Source organism: Danio aesculapii, chromosome 8 (genome assembly GCF_903798145.1).
Source record: "Danio aesculapii chromosome 8, fDanAes4.1, whole genome shotgun sequence".
Classification (NCBI taxonomy): Eukaryota; Metazoa; Chordata; class Actinopteri; order Cypriniformes; family Danionidae; genus Danio; species Danio aesculapii.
The window spans coordinates 1,179,982-1,196,217 of NC_079442.1; the positions used below are offsets into that span (position 1 = coordinate 1,179,982).

At 36.4% G+C, this 16,236-nt stretch overlaps 1 protein-coding gene across 1 annotated transcript in view; it reads right to left on the reverse strand.

Annotated features, from left to right (window-relative positions):
* The window catches only part of gnb1a (guanine nucleotide binding protein (G protein), beta polypeptide 1a), a 65,713-nt gene that overhangs the window by 12,115 nt on the left and 37,362 nt on the right, over positions 1 to 16,236 (reverse strand). The window contains exons 2-4 of the mRNA XM_056464573.1: positions 5,467 to 5,567; positions 2,025 to 2,063; positions 720 to 826 (exon numbers count right to left, since the gene is read on the reverse strand). Of these exons, the coding sequence (XP_056320548.1) occupies positions 720 to 826; positions 2,025 to 2,063; positions 5,467 to 5,523 (203 nt within the window). The 5' untranslated portion in view covers positions 5,524 to 5,567. The remainder of the gene's footprint in view (positions 1 to 719; positions 827 to 2,024; positions 2,064 to 5,466; positions 5,568 to 16,236) is intronic.

The window sequence follows — 16,236 nt, forward strand, 5'->3', positions numbered from 1 at the left end:
ACTTTTTTTTTGTAATTTGGCTAGAATAATGATGATATATATATATAAATACTGTGGAAAACGTTCCTTGCTCCGTTAAACAGCAAAGAAATTCTTGAAAACATGTAAACTACACACGAAGGCTAATATTCAACTTTACATTACAGGGTTAGTTCAGATTCAGAATAACATTCCCTACTAATTTACTCACCCCATTATCAACTAAGATAATTCCTTTCTTCAGCTGGAAATACCACTTAACAATATTAAAAGAAAGTCAACAACTGTTTTTCTAGGTGAGACTCCTATATCTCATCTGGGAAGTCTTTAAAGCTGCACTGAAACTGTGCACCAAAACACTGAGCACCACAGACGTGCACTATATGGAGGAAAATCCGTCATGTATTCATCAAAAACTAAATAAACTAAATCTTGAATGGACAGTTCACGCAAAAATGAAAATTCTGCCATCATGTCTATCATTCTTACTATGGACGTCAATGGTCGGCAGTTTTGCACATTCTTCAAAATATCTCGTCTCCAACAGAATAAAAAAAATGTTGTTTGTCCTCACACGAACGTGAGTAAACAGAACGTAAATTGTCATTTTTAGGTGAACCGTCTCATTAATTTACTTCTGAACAGAAGAATGAGATCTTGGAGTAAGCGAATGATCAGAAAACGTGCGTTCGAAAAGTGAAGGACTCCATTAATCCCGGCTGTAGTGGTCAGTGCATCACCTTGAGTCAGTGCCCCAGTGCATGGCGTAGATCTTCGCCAAGTGTCCCCTCAGTGTCCGTCTAGTGCGCATCTGAATCCGCCCCACAGGATCAATATTAGCTGTGATCTGTGGGAGAAACACAAGCAGAAAACAGCTCAGAAGACGGCCATATCAATAAGTATATAACAGTATAGACGTTTACCTGTGTCTACTGGTTATTTGAGACGCAGGAGCACTTATGTTGCACGGGTATGATGGTGGCAATAGTTAAAAATACATAGTAGGGGTCAAAAATAACCAGTTTTATTTTATGCCCAAATCATTAGAATATTTAAGAGCGTTATTTAGACCAAGTCTAAGGTAATTTTCTCTGTATTTAGATTTGTATTAACCCTCAGATTGAGGATTGCCAAACAGCTGCATCACAGTCAAATATTCCCCTATGGTAAAACCTCATTTACTCAGCTGTTCAGTACCCAAATAGGGTCATTTTAAAAGGGTATATTTGTGGCGATAATTAAAAATACATTGTAGCAGTCAAAGAGTCTCGTCTATCAAATCTGAGCTTTAATTAGTATTTTCTATTGGATTCGGATCAGGGGATTGACTTGGCCATTCTACAGCTTGATTTTCTTTCTCTGAAAGCATCTGAGAGTCTCTTCGGCTGCGTTTTGGATCATTGTCTTGCTGAAATGGTTTGATCTTCATCCTCCTGCTAATGTAGATTTTGAACTGAAGCAGCTGATATTCATTTACACTGAGGAAGAGCAGAGGAGTGCTGAAGAACTACTGAGAGATTTCAGCTGCTGTCTGGGCTTTCACTGCTCAAATACACCTCCCTTTCTTCATGTGTTCAACACTTTTTCCCTGCATCGTTTCATTTTATTTTGCATAACTTCATTTGTGAACTAATTAGATTTGTTTTCTTTGCATATTTAAATATGTTGTTATCAACATCAGGTGATAGTCAACAGCAGCTTTAGAAAGATGTTTTCTGAGAAAAATGCTGACGTGTTCATTACCTTTTTCCACCTCTGTACATCAAAACGACATTTTTTATTAGTAATATACATTGCTAAGGGCTTTATTTAGATAACCTTAAACGTAATTTCTCAGTATTTTGATTTTTTTATTATTAAAAAAGATGCAGATTTTCATATAGATGCATCTCAAGCAAATAATGTCCTATGCTAACAAAGTATACATCAATAAATAACATCAATACAAATCTTATTTATTCAGCTTTCAGATAATGCATGACTCTCCAAATCGGCACTTATGATTATGATTTTGGGGGTCACATATTACATATTAACAGTCTTACCTGAGAGAGGGTGGCATCTGCACATGCTTTCCGTGCATCCTTGAAAACAAAACAAAACAAATCCAGATTAAAAGTCACATTCAGGAATACGAAACCTCACACAGAGACAAACACACCAAACAAGCGTTACAACCAGAAAGCCTGAGGAAAGGCCTTGAGGAATTTGAGCCAATGAGATTTCACTGTGGAGCCAAGACATGTCACATGACTGAAATAGTCCCGAGTGATTGGTCAAAAATGCAACAGTCGGGTTTGCCATTCACATAATTAATAATTCCATTACGTAATTCAAAATTCCTTCTCTAAAGCCATTAACTTCAACTTGTATATCTGTCCTTTTATGCATTAACTTAAAAGTGTGTGATATTATGATTCTCCTCATAGATGCTTGGTTGCCATCTCATAATAACGCATTAACCAAGACTTTGAAATCCCAGTGGGAGAAACGAGTGGAAAATAAAGTCCCGGAAGCAGCATTATTGAAATAGTGGCCAGCGCTAATGCACCCCATTAATAACAGAGCAGAAGGGAAGATGCAGCACTCAGTCCTGCGTATGAGTGTTTATTTTAGTGTTTGTGTAAAAAAAATGATCACTAAAGTAGTATAATGAGTAAATGTGCCAATTAAATTGTACAGATTATTCTGATTGCAATGTTATATGAACGCTGAACAGCAGAGGCTGTCAACAAGCACCACAAGACCGGATACTTTGGTATGAAGTCGGTACTAAAAAATAAAACAATACGGCACCAGTTGTTTTTTTTAATGTGCAATGTCATTTTCACCACTAGAGGGCATGTGTTCACGACAAACAAATGCATAGTTTGAGGATGCAGTACAAAGTCTCACTAGAAATAAAAATGTTGCATTTCTACTAAGCGAGATACATGGTTATAAATAATCTATTTAAATGTGTCTTTGCTTGTAGGACCCACTAAACACATACGCATGCTTATAACAAAAGAAACTTTAACTTCATTTCATATTTGTGTGTATTTTTGTACTAAAATTAACAACTATGTAGCTACTTAATTTCTTGTTTTGGTACAGCACTTTTTGATCAAAAATAATAGCAATAATAATAATAATTTCTCTGTACTTGTGCTATTTTTTTTTAAACGAAAGAAAGAAAAGAGCACCAGTCAAATGTTGTGTTGTCACGTGACCAGGTACTTTGGTACGAAATCGGTAGAAAACAATACAGTACCATTTTATTTAAAGGTGCACCCATATCATTTTCACCACTAGAGGGCATGTATTCACAACAAACGAACGCATAGTTTGATGATGCAGTACGAAGTCTTACTCAAAATGAAAAATGTTGCATTTCAACTAAAGTTTCAAATAAAAAAAACCCAATTAAATGTGCCTTTGCTTATAGAACCCACTAAACACAAACGCACGCATCTACGAAATGAACTTTTAACTTTAAAGAAAGAAAAAAAGCACCAGTCAAATGTAGTGTTGTTACAAGACTCTGTACTTTGGTATGAAGTCCATACTAAAAAATAAAATACACTACCAGTTTTGTTTTTTTTAAGGTTTCATTTTCACCCCTAGAGGGCATGCATTCACAACAAACAAACGCATAGCTTAATGATGCGGTAAATCAAAATTAAACATTTGCATTTCTATTAAACTATTAATCAATTTAAACAAAAAACAATCCTTTTAGATTTGTCTTGGTACATAGGACGCACTAAACACATACGCATGTTTATTACAAAGGAAATTTTAACTTTAATAATTGTGCGTATTTTTGTACTACAATTAAATACTATTAGCCACTTCATTTCTTGTTCTGGAAAAACTATTTTTGATTAAAAAATAAAATAAATTTCTCTCTAGGGCGACACGGTGGCGCAGTGGGTAGCGCTGTCGCCTCACAGCAAGAAGGTCGCTGGTTTGAGCCTTGGCTGGGTCAGTTTGCATTTCTATAAAGGGTTTACATGTTCTCCCAGTGTTGGCGTGGGTTTCCTCCGGGTGCTCCGGTCTCCCCCACAAGTCCCAATACATGCAGTACAGGTGAATTGGGTAAGCTAAAACAAAAAAGGCCATAATGTATGAGTGCGAATGAGTGTGTATGGATGTTTCCTAGTGATGGGTTGCAGCTGGAAGGGCATCCGCTGCGTAAAACATATCTGGATAAGTTGGCGGTTCATTCCGCTGTGGCGATTCCTACTTTGGTAGGAATTCAATACTAAAAAAATAATTGTGCTAATTTTTGTGCGATAATTAACTGTACTATATAGCTACAAATTTGCTGATTTTTTCTTGTGTCTTATTATTTATGGTAAAGCTTTTTTTGGGCAACTTTTAACATGATTCATGCGCTTTCTCGCTTCCTAAACACTATTTTGATTGATGTATAGCAATTTTTAAAATTATTTTTGAAGACTTGGTTGACTGTGGTTGCCTTTTAAACTGTTGTTTTTAATGTTGTTTGACTTTGCTGATATTGGTACTGATTACTGGAATTTTGGTACCATCACAGCCCTAGTCAAACGCATAAATAATCCTGCATTTTGTTAATAAAAGCGGTTTTTGCTCATTTTAAAGCATAAGCTGGGTTTTGAGGACATTTATTATGCTGTGGCGAGTAAACATTTTGTCTGTGCATTATTGTTGATATAATTATGCGTGAATTCAGATGCTTTCTCTGCAGTTCAATAAACAGGACATGTAAAGTACAAAGTCAGTGCGGTCAGAAGCCAGTGCTGAACAGAAGCCAAGTGAACCACATCAGAGAGCCTGAAATCCACTGATGGCTGAGTTCTGATTCTGGGAGTTTCTGATGGCCACGTTGTCTGAATTCAGTTTAACAAGTCTCTCTCTCTCTCTCTCTCTTCAGACTGTGTCTACACCAGCGCTGTGTGCTATTAGTCACAGAATCACCGTCACAATCAGCTTTATTTGCCCAAGTGTGCACAAACACACCATGAAACTTTGGTTGTTTTCAAGAGCTCAGGATACACACATCCATATCAACAGAAAGACAGATTATATATGAGATGTGTGTGTGTGTGTGTATAACATACATAAGCACACACAAACATCTCAATGGTTTATGTGCATTTGTGTATATATCTGTGGTCTATATGCATGAGTGTCTAAATGTGTGCATGTGTCTATGTATGTGTGTGTTTATATGTATGTATGTGCGTGCTTGTGTTGTATTTGTCCCTGTATGTGCTTTCGTATGCGTTTGTGTGTGCGCGTGTTTGTGTATGTGTCTATATGTATGTGCGTTCGTGCATGCGACTCGATATGTATGCGAGTCTGAATGTGTGCGTCTCTCTGTATATGATTGTTTGTGTGTGCCTGTGAGTGTAAGTATGTGTATGAATGTGCGTGTGTGTCTCCATATGTGTTTGTGTATCGGTCCACGTCTCTATATGCGTGTATGAATGTGTGCGTGTGTGTGTTCATGTAGGGACTGACTCTGATCTGGTTTTTCAGCTGTTCAGCCTCCTGACGTAACTGGTCGAGTTCGCTCATTTTCTTCTGCTTCACTCCGTCCGCTCACTGGCGCTCGCACTGATCTGAAACACACACACACACACACACCAGCATTACATTTACTGCATTTTATTAAACGATCAGTCTGCAGAACATTTCATCACAGCGTCAAGTGTGGAAAAAAACTACATTTTAACATTCGCTTACGACACATTTGACTACGTTGTTCATTAAAGGTGCAGTACATGATCAAATGCCTTGTTGATGCCAGAGGTCAGAGGAGAATGGCCAGACTGGTTCCAGCTGATAGAAAGGCAACAGTAACTCAAATAAGCACTCGTTACAACCGAGGTCTGCAGAAGAGCATCTCTGAACACACAACACGTCAAAGTGCGAATCATCTCAGACTGGTTTCTTGAGCATGACAATGAGTTCACTGTACTCAAATGGCCTCCACAGTCACCAGAACTCAATCCAATAGAGCACCTTTGGTATGTGGTGGAACAAGAGATTGGCATCATGGATGTGCAGCTGACAAATCTGCAGCAACTGTGTGATGCTATCATGTCAACATGGAGCAAAATCTCTGAGGAATATTTCCAGTAGCTTGTTGAGTCTCCGACACATAGGATTAAGGCAGTTCTGAAGGCAAAAAGGGTTCAATCCGGTACTAGTAAGGTGTACCTAATAAAGTGGCCGGTGAGTGTTTATATTCAATACATAATTTCATCATAACAGTAACTTGATAAACAACAATACTACACAAACACACAAATAACAACAATGAAAAAAGGTCATATAAGATCTTTCAATTTAGTCAAATTCTTCCAGGAGACGCCTTTTCTGAACAAAAACTATAGAGCAAGAATAATATGCGCAAATCTAATTCGTGAATTCAAAAACACAATTTGTGAATTCACAAGTAAAAATGATAAATATTTCCCTAAACGAATTGGATTTGCGCATTTAGGAATTGTCTTTTTTGAATTTATGTATTGGATTTGCACATTTATCAATCGTGGTTTGAATTTAGGTTGGATTTGCACATTTTTTAATTGTGTTTTGAATTTACGGATCAGATTTGCACATTTTTTAATTGTGTTTTGAATTTACGAATTGGGTTTGCGCATTTTTTAATCGTGGTTTGAATTTACGGCTCGGATTTGCTAATTTTTGAATCGTTTCTTGAATTTACGAATTGGATTTGCGCATTTTATAATTGTGTTTTTAATTTACGGATTGGATTTGCGCATTTTTAAATTGTGTTTTTAATTTACGGATTGGATTTGCGCATTTTTAAATTGTGTTTTGAATTTACGGATTGGATTTGTGCATTTATCAATGGTGTTTTAAATTTACGTATTGGATTTGTGCATTTATCAATGGTGTTTTAAATTTACGTATTGGATTTGTGCATTTATCAATCGTGTTTTAAATTTACGTATTGGATTTGTGCATTTATCAATGGTGTTTTAAATTTACGAATTGCATTTGTGCATTTATTAATTGTGTTTTGAATTTACGAATTGCATTTGTGCATTTATCAATCGTGTTTTGAATTTACGGATTGGATTTGCGCATTTACGAATTGCGTTTAGAATTTACGAATTTAATTTTATAAATGTGAATTGTAAATGTATTATTTTTTAGACTGATCTGGCTCATAAAAAACGCTCTAATGTGGTTTAAAAAACAGATTCTATTAAGATATATTAATAAAGTCAAAATATTCTTACAAAAGTTGTATTTTCCATATTTAAAACAGGTTCAATTGTAGTTGGTTAATAATGTGCACATCCCATAAAAAAAATCATGTCCAATCAAAGAGTGTTTTACACCACGGACTTCTGACTAGTTGTGCAACCCACCCACACACACACACACAGCTGACATCAGACGGCGCTATAGTTAGAGCTGCATTTCCACTGGACACAGTGAGAAAAGACATTTCCAGCACTAATGAAGGGATGCGAGCACGTCTCTTTCTGCGCCGGTGTCCTTGCCAACCCGTGAAGCCGTCGCCTAGCAACAGTGTTGTGCAGCGATCCTCTGCTAAAGATCACCATTACTGCACGTCTCCCAGCAGCACAAGCACACCAGCACCGCTGATCACAACGCTAACGGCTAACTACACCTCACTTCACCACAAATACTCCAACTCTGATGTAACGACTTCTCAATTTAAGGAATGATATATGTAACGATACACTGATTAATTTGTTTAACGCTTTATTATTATCAAAATTATTTTCTCAAAGCAGCTTTACAAAAGGCGCACATTATTGCATTACACTTAAATTCAGAAGCGTTCAGGTTATTAGTTACCATAACTTTATTAGTTACTGATAACTTTAACTGTTAAAAGCTATTAGCTACTAGGTAATTAGTTTAAATTATAATATATAAGCAGTTAACCTGCAGTTATATGACTATGTCCTTTTATTAGCCTATAGCTGCATGCTTCTTTTGGTGAAATTGAAATGACAAAGCTCATTTTTAATATCATAACAATCCCGACTCGAAGTTAATATACATATTTACATATAAACAAAGTCTGTTTGTACTCTTTCCATCCTTTCAAAGACGCAGCATTTAATCTGAGAGCAGTTTTTAATCTAAATTAGACTGTATAGTGTCAAAAACAGAACTTAAACTTAAGTTTAGTGAAACTATTCGGTCCCACTTTATATTAAGTGTCCTTAACTGCTATGTACTAGCATAAGAAAATAAATACAATGTACTGACTGTGTTCATAATGTATTTGAGAACACTTGTGGTGCTCTTGAGTTGGGATAGGGGTAGGGTTATGGACAGGTTTGGTGGTATGCCTAGGTTTAAGGGTGGGGTAAGGTGTAAGGGATGGTCAACAGTGTATTTACAAATGTAATGACAGATTACACACAGGTATTTAATCAAGCAGAAGTACACCGTAAATACAAGTATTTACACAATAAGTACATTGTAACTTAAGTACATAGTAGTTAAGGACACTTTATATAAAGTGGGACCAACTATTCTTATAAAACACAGGAATAAAACAACGGACAAGCAGAACGAGCTGCAGATTCACTCTCTGCCAGCAGGTGGTGCTAATGAGCAGTGAAATCTTGTTTCCTTGGTTACTGCTGTAAACAAAGCAGCAGTGCTCTTATAAACACTACATTCATACGTATCTTAAGAGGACATCAGACAGAAAAATACCACAAACTTTCCTAAAAACAGCCAGTTCCCCTTAGAGATTGATTCATATATGCTACTCTGAGTGCCTCGTGATTTGTTTGGCATCTCTACTCATTTCAATAGTCACATATTTGAATTGATTTTTAACTAACTTACGTTGAATTATTAAATCTCTTTGATTATTGTAAGTTGATGCTATTCGAGCTGGTTTAGGTCAGCGATGGACAAATAAATTTAATTAGAGTCAGTAAATGGTGGCAACCCAATGTCTTAACGAGCGATTCTTCTGATTCATTGAATTGGTTCATTCTAATAGCTGACTCCTTTAAAACAGAGCAGTCCAAAGTCTTGGAGGGCCGCTGTCCTGTAGAGTTTAGCTCCAACTTGGCGTTAGTTTAGATTGATCGATGGCAATCTTCATGCTCATTTTGTCAGTTTAACCGGCTCTGTAATCACCTGTACATCTCCAGCAGATGTTTTCAGATTGAGCAAAGTTTAGACCCATAGTTCACTGATGAATTATACTAAATATCCCAGGCATTTTTTGGTGCATCCCAGACTCGAAAATATAAAGAATTTACGGCTCTGGAGCAAAAACATGTTATTAAATGTATTTTCATGCGTGTTCTGATCAGCATTAACACAATCTCACCTCAGAACTTCAGTCGAGTGCTTATTAGTCAACACTTTAACCTCAATATGTGCCCTAGCCAATAAAGAGCCACAGCAAAAACATGCCGTACCTGTTCAGTATTTTAATCCAGAGGTCAAAGCTTGAATTATTAGATATATTATATGAAAGACTTGCTTTGTAAACAAAAAACTGCATTGTAAAACAACTTTAAAAGGTGTTTTTTATTTCATGTATTAACTTACTATACTCCCAAAATCATTCCGCATAAATCCACAGATCTTTTTATTTATATACAAAATTTTGCAGAGAAATGGCAAAAAACATCAGCAGATTCTGTCTGGCCTTGGATTTGTTAGTGTTTTAAAATAGGTGAACTGTCCTTTTTCTTGCATTAAATCTATGCAAACTTCCAACTAACAATGCATTTTAATTTCTAGTTACACAATCAGCTTGTTTTACCCCAATATGTGCAGTGCCTAGCCCTTGTGTGTTGAAAAGTCGTCCAATTAAATTTGTTTTGAGAGCAAAAGTGTGCAGATTTTTATTTTATACTTTGTCCAATGCCTAGCCCTACCCAATAAAAAGCCAGAACAAACACCTACCGTACCCTTTCAGTGTTTCAATCCAAAGCTTGTTGGATTAAATATATTAAATGAGCAATATATAGACTTGCTTACTTGGCAAAATAAAAACTGCATAGTAAACAACCATAAGTAAAAGTAGAAAAGTTAAAGTTTATGCTGTAAGTTACAATACTCCCAAAATCAGTCTGCATAAATCTGCAGATCTGTTATAAAATTCTGAGCAAAATTAGAAAAATGTCTGGAGATTCTGTCTGGCCCTTTGGTTATAAGTTCGTTAACTGTTATTTTTCCTGCACTAAATATATGCAAACTTTCAGCTAGCCATACATTTGAGCTATTAGCTTATTTTGCCCCAAGTTTGAAACGTTGTCCAATTAAATTTGTGTTTTGACACCAAAAGTGGTCATTTTTATATATTTTTTTTACATTGTGCAATGCCTAACCCTACCCAATACAAAAACCCACAACAAAACCTACCGTACCCTCTCAGTATTTCAATCCAGAGGTAAAAGCTTGTTAAATTAATAGATATATTACATGAGAGACTTGCTATGTTACTACACTCTTTAAATCATTTTGCATAAATTCATAGATTTATTTACAAAATTCTGAGCAGAAATAGGTTATAGTTCGTTATGGTTATAAGTTCGTTAAAATAGGTTAACTGTCTTTTCTTGCATTAAATATATGCAAACTTCCAATTATAGCCATACATTTGAATTTCTAGATGCACAATTACTTTTTTTTTTACCTCAATATGTGCAATGCCTAGCCCTACCCAATTAAAACCATGACAAAAACCTACCATACCCTCTCAGTGTTTCAATCCAGAGGCAAAAGCTTGTTGAATTAATAGATATATTACATGAGAGACTTGCTAACTATGTTACTTATACAAATGCATCATTTTGCAAAAATTCATAGATTTATTTACAAAACTCTGAGCAGAAATAGTTAAAAATGTCCGCAGATTCTGTCTGGAACTGGTTATAAGTTCATTTAAAATAGATTAACTGTTATTTTTCCTGCACTAAATATATGCAAACTTTCAGCTAGCCATACATTTGAGCTATTAGCTTATTTTGCCCCAAGTTTGAAATGCTGTTCAATTCAATTTGTGTTTTGACACCAAAAGTGGTCTTTTTTTATTTATTTTTTTACATTCTCCAATGCCTAACCCTACTCAATAAAAAAACCACAACAAAATCTACCGTACCCTCTCAGTATTTCAATCCAGAGGTAAAAGCTTGTTGAATTAATAGATATATTACATGAGAGACTTGCTAACCATGTTACTTATACAAATGCATCATTTTGCAAAAATTCGTAGATTTATTTACAAAACTCTGAGCAGAAATACCTAAAAATGTCTGCAGATTCTGTCTGGAACTGGTTTTAAGTTCGTTTAAAATTGATTAAGTGTCTTTTTTCTTGCATTAAATATATGCAAACTTCCAACTTGCCATACATTTGAAATTCTACATGCACAATTACTCTCAATATGTGCAATGCCTAGCCCGACCCAATAAAAAGCCATGACAAAACCTACCGTACCCTTTCAGTATTTCAATCCAGAGGTAAAAGCTTGTTGAATTACGTGGCTCAAGTGTTGGAGACTAGAAGAAAGTGCAAGTGGACACACACACACACATACACAGATCTCGTCCCGCTCTCAATGTCACTCCTATAATCCAGGGACACAGTTGATTCAGCGCGTCCGCACAAATCCGGTTAACACCAAATCTGCTGATGAACTCTCCTGCTGACCCAAATCCAGTGCCAACACTTTCACTCGCATCAAAACCGACAAGACAAACCTCTGAGCGACATCGCAAACTATCCGAATCGGAGCAGAAAACGACAATAAAGTCTGTTATACAACACTGCTACTAGCCACCAATCGACGTCAACGCGAACGCATAATAAGCCACCAGAAGTCCCAACGCAGCAAAAGTACACGATTAAGGTCAATTCATGTCCAGCCCTCAAATTACCATTCCCTCAGGTGCGCCGTCTTATTTCGAGACTAAAGTCAAGCCTTACCTGGATCCTGTATTCCCAGACAGAGCTCCTGAGTCTCAGGTGGCCAAAGACCTTCTGAATGGATCTACATTGGATCAGCACCTCACCTGAACGCCGGCGGCTGATTGGCCGGCTCCACATTTAGATGCGTTTTAAGCCGCGCATAATCCAGCTGATAAAGTGTCAGGGTAATATTGCTAATACAAGGACAGCGGCCACTTCAACCTGGACACGGCTTTAGGTTCACCTCAACAACACTGCCATCTAATAGTGCACACGTTTGAATTAAGCTACACATAAAATAATAACGACACCACGTCAATCTGCATGCACCATGAATATATATGACATAACCAAGAGTAAATGCATCAGGATTTGAGTTTTGATGTTTAAACAGGAGTTAAAAGATGTTTTTGTTGATGGGATAACAAGTGGATGATGCTAAATACAGGTGTAAGCAAACATTTGAGCTTGTACACTACCTGACAAAAGTCTTGTTGTGTATCTCAGTAGTAAGAGCAACTAATAATAACTCGACTTCTAGTTGATCATTTGGAAAAGTGTCAGAAGGTGGATTTCTCTGCTGAATCATCTGTTGATCTGCATCCCAATCCTCACCAATACTTCAGAAGACCTACTGGAACCCACATGGACCAAGATTCTAATAGAAATCAGTCAAGTTTGGTGAAGGAAAAATCATGGTTTGGGGTTATATTCAGTATGGAGAGATCTGCAGAGTGGATGATCAACATCAACAGCCTGAGGTATCAAGACATTTGTGCTGCCCATTACATTACAAACCACAGGAGAGGGACAATTCTCCAGCAGGATAGCGCTCCTTCTCATACTTCAGCCTCCACATCAAAGCTCCTGGAGGCAAAGAAGGTCAAGCTGCAACAGGATTGGCCAGCCCAGTCACCAGACATGAACATTATTGAGCACATCTGGGGTAAGATGAAGGAGGAGGCGTTGAAGATGAACACAAAGACTCTTGATGAACTCTGGGAGTCCTGCAAGAAGGCTTTCTTCACCATTCCAGATGACTTTATTAATCAGTGATTTGAGTCATGTCAGAGATGTATGGATGCAGTCCTCCAAGCTCATGATGGAGTCAGACACAATATTCATTCTGTTTCCACTGCAGCATGAGCACATATTCTATACTGGACATTATTGAAGGTTCAGTGATGGGACTGTCCTTACTGTCCTAATCAAATCAGTCAACATCAAGACATGATCAGATTATATTGAGCTCAAATAAGCCTCATCTAGAGGTCTTTACCTTTCATATAAGACACTTCTGACACTAAATGATCAACTAGAAGTCCAGTTATTATTTGTTGTTCCTTAAACTTGGATAGACAAGACTTTTGTCAGTTAGTGTACACTTTTAAGCATTAACATATGTAGCACCAAAAATCGAGCATCATATATTAAAGTTTTAGCTTTTGTGATTACAAACAAAACAAACAAAAAAAAAAAACGATTCACAAAACTTTCATGAGTCAATCACTTGATACCGACAAATATCATGAGCTGTATGCTATGTTCAATGAAACATGGCAAGAAAAGGGACCAATATTGTTGATGTTATTTTTGTGTTGTCGAGAAATATCCAATGCTCTCCTCCACAAAAGTTAATGCATAGTGGAGTTTCTGGGAAACCAACACGATCACATTCAATCTGTAAGTAATTGGTGAACTAGTGTCCGATTCATATGATTATTTACAATCTCACTTGTAAATTTAGTTGCAATGTTCACTCAGGGATGGTTGGGTTTAGAGATGTGCCTTCATGCCAGATTTAATCAAACATTTAAAAAAAAAAACAATCTAATTTAGTTGGTAATAACTGAAATGCTTCACACACAATTAGGTTGGAGAAAGAGTTTCACTGAGCTTCTGAATGAAATGTTTGAGTGAATGATTCACTCAGTCACATCTAAACATAAACAATTACTTCACTAATGAATAAATGAATGAGCTATTTGTATAAATTGACTTGTTTCATATTTGAAGAATTATTAGTTTTTCTCCAAATCTCATAATCCAATCTCAAAATGATACAGTAAAACAATAAATAATATTGACTAGACTTTAAATAGATTCACCTTATACTTCATATATCTCTATTTTCAGAAATAGACTACACAACCGCAATTAAAGGGACAGTTCATCCTAAAAATCTAAATGTACAGTTAATTTACTCGCCTTTAAAGATAACGGACTTTAATGTCCTCAGTGGAACATTAAAGATGATTTTAGTGATTCATATAATGGCAATCAATGGTCACTCATTTAGAAGATTAAAAAATAAACCCATACAAATCCACCCCTGATGACATACTGAGCTCTAATGTAGTCAAACGATTGGTCTGAGCCAGACATTGAACATTATTTATGATACTTACATGTATGATTTATTAAAAATCTCCAAAACGAGCGACTATTATTGACTGCTATTATATAAAAATCACCAAAATCATCTTGAATGTTCTCAAAAAGTCACCTTCAACGGAATTAGAGCTAGCTAAATCAATTGTAAGTGTTCATTTTTGGTGAAATTATTCTAAGAAAGATCCAAACTGCCACTTAAACAGGTGCTTCCTCGAGATGTTCGACATCTTTGACATTGATCTGACCCCGGGTGGAAGTGGTTCACGGCTAATCTATTAATCAGCTAAAAGTGTTTCTTAATTTCACGTTAAAATAGATCGAGCTGCAGCACTCAGTGAGAAATCTCAGAGTAAAGCCTGCAACCGTGCGCGTCTCTGGGCACTGAAGGGTGGACTTCTGTAGCGGGAAGGAAGGAAATGCGATTGTAAGAGCTTCCTGTAAAGACTGGCGACGATGATGATGATGATGATGCACTGAATCATTTAGTAGGGCCTCAAAAACAGACCATGCATTTAGAGCATATTAGACCATATGAAATAACTAGATGCATTTCCTGCTCATACAGGAAGTTTGTGTGTGTGTTTTGGGTTGTTCTTTAAATAGTAGAAACGCTTTTGGTTTGGCATTATAGATGTGAACCACAATACTAAATTTAGTTGGTGCCACTAAAAGTTACCTAACTCTCTTTAATTATGGGCTGCATTTACAGTTATGCATAATAAACATCCAACCGCAAATGATCCGAAAGGTTGGGAAGGTTGGGGACAAACTTACAAGAGCGACTTGTTTAATCATGGTAACTTTTGGTTTTTAAATACAAGTCATTTAAGTAAATTCCCTTCTACAACCTATAAATGGGATTTAAAAATGAGACATGGTGGCTCAGTGGTTAGCACTGTGGCCTCACAGCAAGAAGGTCGCTGGTTTGAGTCCAGGCTGGGTCAGTTGGTGTTTCTGTGTGGAGTTTGCATGTTCTCCCCGTGTTGGTGTGGGTTTCCTCCACAGTCCAAACTCAAGCGCTATAGGGGAATTGATGAACTAAATTGGCCGTAGTCTATGAGTGTCTGTGTGTATGAGTACTGGGTAGGGGTTGGAAGTGCATCCACTGCATAAAACACATGCTGAAATTGTTGTCAGTTCATTCCGCTGTGGCGACCCCTGATAAATAAGGGACTAAACTGAAGGAAAATGAATGAATGAATGAATGAATATAAATATACGCAGATGCACTACACTGTAAAAATGCAGGGTTCCACACAATTCATTCAGGTTAATCCAACACAAATCGATTAGGTTAACCTGACAAAAGCAGATTAAACATAAAACAATTAAGCTGTCCCCCCCAAAAAAATCTAAAGAATTGTGTTGTTTCAGCTCATTTTAAGTAAGTAGTTTGCAATATTTTCTTGAGTGCATGCAAAAATCACCGCAATCTGGTGAAACAGATTTCTTACCGCAATATACATCCCAGAAAAGCAAAATACTGTAATTAGGGATGTTCATTTTGCCAGCCGACAACCGCTGCTCGTTAACCATCACTGATCAGATCATTATTAATTTAGTATTTAATTTTTTAAAATAATAATCGACGTGACACTTTAAATATCAATTTAAATATTTAAAATACTGATTTATTTTAACATGCGAACGTATTAACAACAGACAATCTTCACGCACCTGCGGTGTTTCCAATAGCATATAAAAACAGAGTAAACTAAATACAAAGAATAAAATAAATTGTCCTGCCCTATATATATATATATATATATATATATATTTACTTAAGTGAGAAATTTAGATTACAAAATGAAAACACTTACTGAATCCTTTTTAAGAACCAGCATAGGCAGTTTTTTCCCCATCATCGTTTTATTTCCTCCGACAAATAATAGCAGGCTACCTCAAATTGATCACTCCATGGAAAATTAGCATTTA